This window comes from Geotrypetes seraphini, chromosome 9 (genome assembly GCF_902459505.1).
Source record: "Geotrypetes seraphini chromosome 9, aGeoSer1.1, whole genome shotgun sequence".
NCBI classification, from domain to species: Eukaryota; Metazoa; Chordata; class Amphibia; order Gymnophiona; family Dermophiidae; genus Geotrypetes; species Geotrypetes seraphini.
This window is the reverse complement of record NC_047092.1, coordinates 26884163-26896244: the sequence shown is the minus strand read 5'-3', so window position 1 is coordinate 26896244 and position 12082 is coordinate 26884163. Positions and strand designations below refer to the sequence as shown.

Below are 12082 nucleotides of genomic sequence, written 5' to 3'. Positions count from 1 at the left end.
TAAGTCTATTCCCTTCAGTATTTTGAATGTTTCGATCATTCCCCTCTCAGTCTCCTCTTTTCAAAGGAGAAGAGGCCCAGTTTCTCCAATCTCTCACTGTACGGCAACTCCTCCAGCCCCTTAACCATTTTAGTCGGTCTTCTCTGGACCCTTTCGAGTAGTACCGTGTACTTCTTCATGTATGGCGACCAGTGCTGGACGCAGTACTTCAGATGAGGGTGCACCATGGCCCGGACAGCGGCATGATAACCTTCTCCGATCTGTTTGTGATCCCCTTCTTTATCATTCCTAGCATTCTGTTCGCCCTTTTCGCCGCCGCCACACATTGCGCAGACGGCTTCATCGACTTGTCGATCAGAACTCCCAAGTGTCTTTCCTGGGAGGTCTATCTAAGTACCGCCCCGGACATCCTATATTCGTGCATGAGATTTTTGCAACCGACATGCATCGTTGAACCTCATTTGCCATGTCGATGCCCATTTCTCGAGCTTGATTATGTCACGTTGCAGATCTTTGCAATCTCCCTGTGTCTTCACTACTCGGAATAACTTCGTATTGTCCGCAAATTTAATCACCTCACTCATCGTACCAATGTCCAGATCGTTTTTAAAGATGTTGAAGAGCACAGGTCCAAGCACCAAGCCCTGCGGCACTCCACTGGTGACGCTCTTCCAGTCTGACTATTGTCCATTGTACAATGTCGACCGAGTCGCTTTTGTCTATCTGCTTGTTTACTCCCTCGAAGAAGTGCAGCAAGTTCATCAAACAAGATATGCCTTTGCTGAAACCGTGCTGGCTGGTCCTCATCAGACCGTGTCCATCAAGGTGATCAATGATGCGGTCCTTTATCAGTGCCTCTACTATCTTTCCCGGTACCAGATCTCCCCTTGAACCTTTTTTGAAGATCAACATAACATTCGCCACCTTCCAATCTTCCGGAATCTTTCCCAATTTGATCGACAGATTGGCTATTAGTTGAAGCAGTTCAGCTTTAGTCCCTTTCAGTTCCTCGATGACCCTCAGATGGATGCCATCTGGTCCCGGAGATTTATCACTCTTAAGCCTATCAATCTGCTTGCATACCTCTTTTAGACTGACCGTCAACCCTGTCAGTTTCCCGTCTTTGTTTCCAGCATACAGCCTGATGGGTTCCGGTATGCTGTGTATATCCTCTTCGGTAAATACAGACACAAAAAAATGTGTTCAGTTTGTCGGCGATTGCTTTGTCCTCCTATAGCACTCCCTTTATTCCATTGTCATCCAACGGTCCCACTGCTTCCTTCGCGGGTCATTTCCCCTTGATATATCAAAAGAACGACTTGAACATTTTTTTCTCCTTGGCTATTTTTTCCTCGTAGTCTCTTTTGGCCCCTTTTACTGCCTTATGGCACCTGCGTTGATGTTGATTGTGCTTATTCCAGTTTTCATCCATTCTTGACCTTTTCCATTCCTTAAATTAAGTTTTCTTGTCTCTGATTGCTTCCTTCACCTCTACAGTGAGCCATGCCGGTTCCTTGTTCTTTTTCCTCTTGGATCCCTTGTTGATACGCGGTATATATAGATTTTGCGCCTCGGTGACTGTGTCCTTAAAAAGGGACCAAGCTTGCTCTAGCGTTTTTACAGTGCTTATCCTCTTCTTAATCTTCTTCCCCACCATGAGTCTCATTCCTTCGTGAGCATCTGCAGTGTATGTCTTTACAAAACAGGCTTGAAATAGATGCCTTCTTGACCTTTAAACCCAGGAAACCGGTTATAAAATTATACATTGCTGCATACATCTGGTATGTGCTATAGAAATGATAATAATATTACAAAATAGTTGGACCTGCTGCCAGCTACAGGGTGCACAGCTGCCAAACTCAGATGGAAGCCTTGGCCCTTGCAAGAGAGCCACTGCTGCAAGGGCTATGTTTTCGCAGGTGGAGGTGATGAGGCTCAGATGGGGAGAAATTTTCTAGCGACCACAAATGAAGACCTGTGGTGGCCCAGCTTTGAATGCATGTCATAAATGCAGCGAGTAAGGCTGAAACAGGTTCTGATTGTGGCACGGAGCCCAGGAATTGATGGAAATTTGGCCGGTACCAAAATGAGAAAAGGAAAGCAGCTGTTCATGTAACAGAAAATAAATGTGAACAACTTACACATTGTACTACAGAACCCTCTTTTATTGCACTCTATAAATCTGATTGGCTTTGTTCTGTCCCTAAATTTTCCTTCCACTTTCTGACTGATCAATACAGTATGACGTTCAGTGTAAGATATGGAGACCCTGAGATCTTAAAGTTACAGAGATTAAATCAGGGTGACAGATTTCTTGCTAAATCCGTGAATTAAAGTTTGGTCTTTTCTTCTCATATTTCCTTAGGAAACAAAGGATATTAAACTATAATTTTTAGCTGTGACTTTATTTGTGTTGACAGCACCCTACTTAGGACTGTAGAGTCAGGCAGGATATAAGTTAAATAAATGAAATTACAATGGAGAAAAAAACAGTGTTGCTTTGTGGGAGTTTGTGTTTGATTCCTCCTGAACGCAAAACAAAACAAAAGAACAATCCAATGAGTCCGCAGTGAAAAATCAAACAACACAAAACAAGGGGGGAAAAAAACTGCAGATATGACGTGCAAGGTACAAATTGAATGGAAAAAATGCAATCCAAAGGAAAAAGGGTGGTTCTCTTTTATAAAGAAACAGGACACGGCACGGTCCGTGTTTCGGAAAGCACTCCTTCCTCAGGGGTCCTAGGAGGAGATTGCTGGGCTTGAACCTGCAATCTCAGGGTGCTGAGGCTGCAACCCTAACCACTGGGCCATTCCACCACTCTCTATCATATCTTCCCTTCCCTATCTCTCCTCCAGATTATACATTTAGGTTTTTATGTCTCTCCTCGTATGCTTTATGACAAAGGCTATCAGTTGCTTTTGTAGCTATACACAGTACTTCAGTTGAGGTCTCTCTAGAGATGTGTAGAGATGCACTTTCATCTCTTTTTTCTTGCCGTACATTTCTCTCCTAATGCATCCAAGCATTCTGACTTTTATTTCTCTATCAACTTGTTTGATCACCTTAAGATCATCATCTGCAGTTAGTCAACCCAAAGTCCTGTTCCACTTTTGTTATGCAGAAGAATTTCACCCCATACTGTACCACTTCCTTGGAGTTTTTACATTCTAAATGCATAACCTTACATTTTTCTAGCTGCCACACTGTACTCGTAAACCTCAAGCTTCACTTTATTCTTTAGGGCAGAGTACGGTACTGGGGTTTAAGAAAGGATTGGACAAATTCCTGCTGGAAAAGGGAATAGAGGGGTATAGATAGAAATTTACTGCACAGGTCCTGGACCTGTTGGGCCGCCACGTGAGCGGACTGCTGGGTGCGATGGACCTCAGGTCTGACCCAGCGGAGGCATTTCTTATGTTCTTCATAATTTCCACACTTTTTGCAGCTTTTGGATGTCTATAATGGACAACTAGTTTACAATGTCACTTACAAAAATATTGAAATCAAAAACTTATCATTTTCAGTACTACTGAGTGGAAGTGCAAAATTACCACTTCCATTTGTAGGTGCTGACACCTCCAACATGGAAGCTGTCAGGTCTGTGACATCCATTTTTTTCAACATACTTCTGCCAGAAAATACAGGTACATTACTGCAAATATTTAGAAATGGGTCTGGGCCAGCAGATCCTTTTCTGAAATGCCGCTGGAAATGGGCATGTTCGGAAATGACTATCTCAATTCCAATCTCTGTGTTTTATGTAAAATAGGGCTTCATGTGTGCTAAAAACTTAACAAATGTGATTGCACGATCAATTGCAATAAATTCCATTGAAAGTTAATGCAACCTCTGTCTGTTTGTATAGGATTCCCGTATATGAACATGTCAGAAGTTCTCCATCACTAGTCTGTAATGGTAAATAAATTTGTGGGCTGAAAATTAAATTTTAGCAGACGGAATATGAAACGCAGGATCTAACCTTAGATTCTTGAAACCAAACTGAAACAATAATGAGATATTTGAAAATAGTTTATGCAAAAGTGATAATAGGCCCGCATGCTATTGACCCTTTAGACTATTTTCTGTGTTTTCTCTACAGTATTTTGTGCCTTTCCACTTTTCAATCTGATTCATAGAGTTCCATTTCTCTATTATCTGATATTTTGAAATAATAATAATAACAGCTTATATACCGCAATACCGTGAAGTTCTATGCGGTTTACAAAAGATTAAGCAAAGGAACAAATTGACTGACTTCAAGAGGGGAAGAAGAAAGAGAAGTAATTAGACAGGAAATTCATTGTTGAGGAGAAAAGTGATCAAAAGGACAGTAGGTCGCTATTGAGAGGAAAGAGATAAGTGGATCAGTTGTCAAGATGTTTTAGGAACAGGTGTGTTTTTAGACGTTTCCTAAATTCCTCATAAGTAGAGGGCGAAAGTAATTGTTCTAGGCCTTTACCCCATGATGCTGCTTGGTGTGAGAGAAGGAATTCATGGTGTTTTTTCAATTTGCAACCTCTCACTGGGGGGGAAACGAAGTTGGAATGTGAACTTCTCTTGTGTCTGTTGGTTGAGAAGGAGAAAAGGTCAGTAATGTATTTGGGGGCTGTTAACTGCTTTGGTTTTTGGTTATGAAAGGTGGTATAGGAAATGAAATGAAATATAAAGCGATAAGCATGTTTTCTTTCTTCTTTCCAGCTCCCACTGAGACTCCTGTCCACCCTCATTTAGGTATGTCTTATAAATAACTTACTGCAATTTTGGTAACTGTTAAAAATCAAAATTAATTGGATGGTAGGCACCCCGTCCAGAAAGTAGGGGTGGTTAGAGGTGGATTGTGGGTATGTTTGGTGTGGTAGGCGCCTAAAGTACACTTAGGCCCTCTTTTACAAAGGCACGTTAAGCGTTTTAGCGCGGATTTAGCACGTGCTGAATTAACGCGTGCATTAACCGCTAACACGTCCATAGGATAACATGCACACGTTAGCGTTCAGAACGTGTTTAGCGCGTGGTAATATTTAGCGTGCGCTGAAAAGCATAGCTCACCTTTGTAAAAGAGGGGGTTAGGTGCCAGTCGGCGCTTAACTTAGGCACTGGTATTTAGGCTAGGAAACCCTGGCATAAATAGGGAACGCCTACGAGAAGGACGCCTACCAGCACCTAAATCCAGAAGAAGCACCACGAAGCACAGTTCTATAAATGGCATCTAACTTAAGACTGACATGCGATAAGTGCCTCGTTCCTCAGCGCCGACTGAGTTAGGCGCCGTTTATAGGATCAGGGCCTTAAAAAATGCCAGAGAAATTAGAAAAATGAAATAAAACTAGCGGAGAAAATGAAACATTAAACTTGCATAGTGTATTATCTGTCTTTATTTTTTTTACATAGGCATTGTAAATAAAATGCTGTTGAATTTCGAATTGATATAGTGCTACAGTGATTTCAGGCTGTGTGTCTGATTGATTTGTGGAATATGGAGTGGTACCATGGTACAGAACCAAAGTGGAATTGTTCCAATCAGAATGGTGCACCAAAAAAGTGTCTTTCAACTCATCTGATAAATCCAAATGCCTTTATTCATCCAAAGTTCCGTGAATTCATACAATGGCTCAATGACTCGGCATGTACATGTTTCGGCCTACCCGGCCTGCATCAGGAGTCTTTGCGGGCACCTTTCCAAAAACGCAGTTTCCTTTTCCAGCGGAGCCTCGCGCAGCTGCCGTTTGCAGCAGTGGCGCGCGTGCGACTTCCGGGCCCGAAGCTTCTCCTATGACGCAATCTTAAAGGTGTTGACTGGATGCTAGTTCTAATCTGAGCACGAGCATTGAATATCTAGGGTTTGCTTGGCTGCAGGAAGTACACTTCCCCCTCCGTATTCACAAATTCCGTATCTACAGATTCGCTTATTCGTTGTTTTAAACCTAAAAACACTTTTTCTTTTTTTGGGCTATTTTAAGTAAGTCCCCCCCTTAAGCGTTACCTGGTGGTCTAGCGAGTTTTCGGGGCATGAGCGATCTTCCCACACTCCTGCCATGTGCAGATCACTCACAGGAAATGGCTCGAGAGACTATGGGAGCTCAAGGCATCCATTTCCTGTGAGCTACCTGCACGGGGCAGGAGCGTGGGAAGATTGCTCCTGCCTGAAAACCCGCTAGACCTCCAGGTAAGGCTTAAGGGGGGTGCTTTCAGGCCTTAAAATAGACAGGGGAAGTGGGGGTTAGGGGTAGAACCGGCCCGAATATTATTTGTGGTTTTTTAATATTCGTTGCCCGGCTCTGCTCCTAACTCCCGCAAATACGGAGGGGGAAGTATAATCTATGTGCCAGTCAGACTGTTGCTCGGATGACAAAGTGGTTAAAGTTAGAGCATTCTTTTTGTTGTCTTTAATGTTAACTGCTTTGTTCTCTGGGTATCAGTCTGAATATGACCAATGACTGGATAAACTCCAGCCCATGGAATGCTCAAACACTAAGCAGATAGGACTAAATTCAGTAAATGGCACACATAATCGGGCACTGAAAAAAAAATCCACACGGAGCGCAAGATACACACTCAAATCCAAATTCTTGCCAATTAACACCAATACTTGATTGCACCCCATTACTGGCGTCACTTGGCTCATTAGCTAATTTAATTGTGCATGCAGTGGCATAGTAAGGAGGGGGGTGGGGTGGCGGTATGCCCCGAGTGCCGCCTTGGTGGGTGCGCTGGCACCCCTCTTCCTCTCCACCCCCTGCTCTTTCCCACTCCTTACCCCGCTGTGCATGTGCCTTCACTTGCCCCCTCCCCCCCCCCCGGTACCTCTAGCTTTTCGCCGGCACACATTAATCACAGCTCTATGGCTGATGTAAGAAGACTCTTGCCTAAGCACATACAGGCAAATTCTATAAGAAGCGCCCAAAAGTTAGGCGCCTAATTAGGCGCTGTTCAGCGCGATTCAAGTAAAATTGGGTGCTGTTTAGTGAATTGCGCTGAGCGGCACCTATTTTGGAGGCGCCCAATAAACAGGACAGCTCTAGGCATAACTAAAAGTTAGGCGCCCATGCAAGAGCTTAAGCACGCTTAAGAGCAGCGATTCTGTAAGAAGGCGCCTCACACGTAGGTACGCCCACGCCTAACATGCATAGCGCCTATTTTTTCGAAGGCCGCCTAAATTTTTAGAGGCGCCTTGTTACAGAATCGCGCTTTCTTGGTAGGCGCCTAGGTTTGGGCCATAATGTACACACATACCTAGTTATACTAAGAGGGCCAGATTCTGTATAGGATATCTAAAAAAATTTGCATTGAAAAGGACAGTTCGTAGCATGATTCTATAAAACGCCTCTGAAGTTACGTACACAGGTTGCACGCACAACTTTGGTCACACTACACTTCCCCCTCCCCATTCGCGGTTTCTGCACTCGCGATTTCATATAATCGCAATTTTTTTTCTGGGGAGGGGGAAAATTAAAAACCCCATATTTTTTACCTCCCTGCCGCCTTCCCGGCATTACCTGGTGGTCTAGCGGGCTTTCGGGGCAGGAGCGATCTTCCTACACTTCTGCCCCATGGAGATCGCCATGAGGAAATGGCTGTGGGGAGTTCCCGTCGTCTCGAGAGACCACGGGAACTCACAGCAGCCATTTCCTCATGGCGATCTGCACGGGGCAGGAGCGTAGGAAGATCACTCCTGCCCCAAAAGCCCTCTAGACCACCAGGTAAGGCCGGGAAGGCGGCAGGGAGGTGGGGATGGGTCAGAGCCGGATAATCGTGGTTTTTCACCATTCGCGGTCCGGCTCTGCCTGTATCCCCCGCGAATAATGAGGGAGAAGTGTATACAGAATCCAGGCCAGATTCTAAAAAGGAAAGAAGGCACCTATTTTCCTTTATAGAATATATGCCACAAGAGTTCTCTGGGCTCCTCATTAACATATAACTGCATAGGTGTAATTTAACCATACCATTATTTGTTGACTCTTCATCAGAGTTGCTTCTATTTGCTGAACTGCTATTTTGTTATGCTTTTACCGATCAGTACTTGATCAATAAAGATATTAAAAAAAAAAATGCTGGGTGAAATTTATAATTCTTTTTGTTAAGGAAAAGTATCGTCTAGTGGTCTAGATCCGTGGCTCTTAGATTCAAACAATTTTTATTGATGCAAACAACATCAAATACAACATAAGGGCACCCCAAGGTGCATAATACAACAACAATGCATCAAATAAAATAAAATAAGAAGTATATATACCCCCCACCTCCCCTCCCCTAGTCCCCCCCTCCCAATGGTACTCTCTATAAATGGTGCTCTTAAATATGTCCTGGGGACCTCCAGCCGATCCAGTTTTCAAGATATTCCTAATGAATATGCATGAGCGAGATTTGCTATATCAAGTAGGTGGTAGGAATGCAAATTTCTCTCATGCTGGCTGGGGGTGCCCCAGGTCAGGTTTATGAGCCAGTGGCCTAGATCATCAGAAAATAAACAATATTCAAACAAAGTATTTTCTTTCTTTTCCAAGCGGAAATTCACAGTGACAGCATTATTCTAAGAGATGATTTTGACACCTACCAACAACAGGAACTAAATCCAAATATTTGGTAAGTTAGAAGATTGTGTTTCACAGTTTTACTATTCACAGTTCGACAGTAATGTCATGCATAATTCTGTTTTTCTATTTAGCTAGATCTTCAGAAGTGCTTTGTACAGGCACTTCTGAAGATCCAGCTAAATAGAAAAACAGAATTATGCATGACATTACTGTCGAATTGTGAATGGGTTGATGTAATGACAGTATGCTGTTTACTTTAACATTGGCTAGTAAAGTGTCTGCTTCACAGTTTTACTATGCATTTCTTTTAAATACAAGACACTCTTTGGAGTGATGCTTTCTCTGATTGTAATTCAGAGAAGGCTTATTGGACACTCTTCTACACTTCTTCCTCCGTATTCGTGGTTTCAGCATTCGCGGTTTCGATTATTCACGGTTTTTAGCTTGCTGGCTCCTCCCCCCCAAATTACATCAGCTTGCATAGAGAAATCGCTGATTCCAAGCTTTTACAGAGAAAATCGCCGATTCCCAGCACTTTCTTCACCATGTTTTGCCTCTCATTCAGGAACAAACCAGGTCTCCCACCATGTTATTCACGGTTTCACTACATTCACGATGGCTTTTAATAGAAAACAGTGAATAACATATGAAAAAGTTGCGATTCTGTTAATCCCCTATCACAGCGAATACGGAGGGAGAAGTTTAGCCAGTTTTCCTGGATGTATAACCCCCCCAGCCCTGTTACTGAGGTACATTTTCCTTGTTATCCTTATTCCTCTGCTTGGCTAGCAGAGGAAACAATGCACTGTCATTTTCCAGGGATCTTTTCCTGCTCTACTTCAGTGTTGCTCAACCCTCTCTTAGAGGCACATCCAACCAGTCAGTTTTTTGGTCTACCACAATGAATATGTGTAAGATACATTTGCATACAGTATATTGGAGATGCACATTTGTTATAGCAATTTTGAAAACATGACTGGCTGGATGTGCCTCTAGGAGAGGGTTGCAAAGCATTGCTCTATGTTAATTATTTACATTTAGCTCATACCTTTTTCATTGGTAACTCAAGGCTAGTTACATTCAGATACAACAGGTATTTCCCTGGTCACAAAGGGCTTACAATCCTAAATTTGTACCTAGGGCAGGGGTGGTCTACCACAGTCCCTGAGGGCCACAACCCAGACAGGATTTCAAGATTTCCACAATGGTTTCTTTTCAAAAATTTCTGCAATGATGGGAATAGCCATGCAGATGATAACATGTAATTGGAAGAACTATGATCGCCTTAACGTCCCTTTTTGGTGGGCGAACTTATGCTCCAGCTACAAATATGAAAATAAGAATGCTGAGATATTGGGGCATAGTAATGTATTTAACTTGGTGTGGGACCCTTTGGCATCTTTTATTGATCTATATAGTTGTCATTTCTCTTTAATTTTTGTCTGATTTCCTTACACATCCAGGGTGGGAATGTATTACTACTTTCAATAAGAGTGGGTTATTGGAAGGATAATTGCATTATATTATTGATTAAATGAAGGGGGTGGGGGAAAAAGATTACTTTCGAATATTTGTAAGTTCAAAGTGCTTTTCTTGATTTGTTATACATTCAGATTCATATGTATTGCACTGTTACTACTTGAAAATCAATAAAGATTTATAAAAAAATAAAAATTTCTGCAATGAATATGCACGAGATTAATTTGCATTTACTGCTTCCATTGTATGCCGAAAGATCTCATGCATATTCCCTATGGAAATCTTGTGAACCCAAACTGGGTTGTGGCCCTTGAGGACTGTGGTTGCCCACCTCTGACCCAGGACCACAGAAGGTGAAACGAGTTGCTCAAGAATCTTAACATCGGCTTCTCCACATCTGTTTGCTGCTCTAACCACCAGGCTATTCCTCCACTCCCGGGCTATACATCAGCTAACAGGATCTGCTCCCTACTCCTTTGCCAAAGGAGACAGATTTCACCTCCTGCTGAGTTATGATTACAGCCCCAAAGTCATTTCCAAGTGCTTCCAAAGACAACGTGCCCCCTCCGTTTCCTCAGTGACATCTAGCAGCTCCCAATTATTTTAGGTTTAACCTTGAAGTCAGCTCAGCAGGAATTTAATTTCTGTTCAGCTGCCATACGAATGTTGTGCAAAGTTATTGAAAATGTGGAAAAGTTAGAATTTGCAGCACGCATGGATGAGCAGAGAGGTGCTACTTATTCATCTGTTAGAGCAACTGTTCGTGCTGCTGTCCAGGAATACAACCAGAGAAACGTGACGGGTGTCAATATGTTTGCTGATATCGAGAATCAGGAGCAAACAGGAGGGTGCAGAAGCTGTTTCCATGTGCTTAAAATGAGCTACAGCGTGAATAAGAATGATAGCGCGAAGAACCCTCAAGGAAATTTCCGTAGCATTGGTGCCAGCATCTCGGAAAGCTTTCAAAGAGGAAATAAAGTGAAAGCTAGCCAGGCTGCATATATGAAATGTTAAGAGAGTTGAACAGAAAAGAGAAGATGATGGCCTTCCTCAATGTAAGCGACCACAAAGGACCGGAGTTGGAAGATCTATTGCCTTGCTGTTGGAAGGCGGTAGCATCCTCAGAATTACTGAGCTTTTTTTTTTTTTGTAAATCTTTATTAATTTTCAGAACTGATACAAAGTGCAAACAATATATATTCAGATAAAACATAAAACAGCACTTGTAGTCGAACAAATATTAAGACAAAGTACCCTTTTCCCTCCCCCCCTCCCTCTCTGGATGTGTGTAAAAATCATCTAGGAATTAGGGGTTTAATCAATTAGTCAATCTTTTGTTTAACAAATGCCTCTAATGGACCCCATATTTCTTTAAACCTTTTATTATTTGAATTACTGAGCATTAACCTCACTAAAATGATAAATTTCTACAAGAATGGAGACATCTCGGCTAAGGATTTTCCTCATTGTGGGCAATCATCTTAAAGTAAATTAAATCCTGAAGATGGATGAATACATTATATAGCTATAGATCATATTCATCAATTATGAAATGCTCTAAATCATAAATAAATTATACTTCAAAATTAACACAGAAAGTTCTTTGGTATAAAACCTCCATTTACCTACAGTATTAGGATAACTTTATAACAGGACACCTAGGCAGGAAAACTACATAGGGCTCCTTTTACTAAGCTGAGATAGCGGTCTTAGCACGCACGTGCTAAATGCTAATGCCAGCATTGAGCTGGCGTTAGTTCGAGCCACTTAGCACGGGTTTAGTGCGAGCTAAAATTATGCGCGCGCTAAAAATGCTATTGCAGCTTAGTAAAAGGAGCCTATAGGGGGCAGTTCTGTAACAAGGCATCCAGGCGTACAGTGATGTGAATATTTTTTGTCCTTCACCTGGTTTCCCCTCTTATTGCTTATACAGTAAGTCACATCAAATATGTTCCGATCATTAAATAAAATGTAATATTTAACAGAGTACCTCAGTAAACATATAACATGGTGGTTAAATAATATAATTACAACAAAGAAAAATGGGGAGACCCAATGATCCACAGTGA

The 12082-nt window shown here is 42.3% G+C and overlaps 1 protein-coding gene across 1 annotated transcript in view; it reads left to right on the top strand.

The window, feature by feature from the left end:
* The window catches only part of RELN (reelin), a 534390-nt gene that overhangs the window by 183576 nt on the left and 338732 nt on the right, over positions 1–12082 (top strand). Inside the window, exons 5-6 of the mRNA XM_033958706.1 lie at positions 4702–4734; positions 8505–8583. Coding sequence (XP_033814597.1) covers positions 4702–4734; positions 8505–8583 — 112 coding nt within the window. The remainder of the gene's footprint in view (positions 1–4701; positions 4735–8504; positions 8584–12082) is intronic.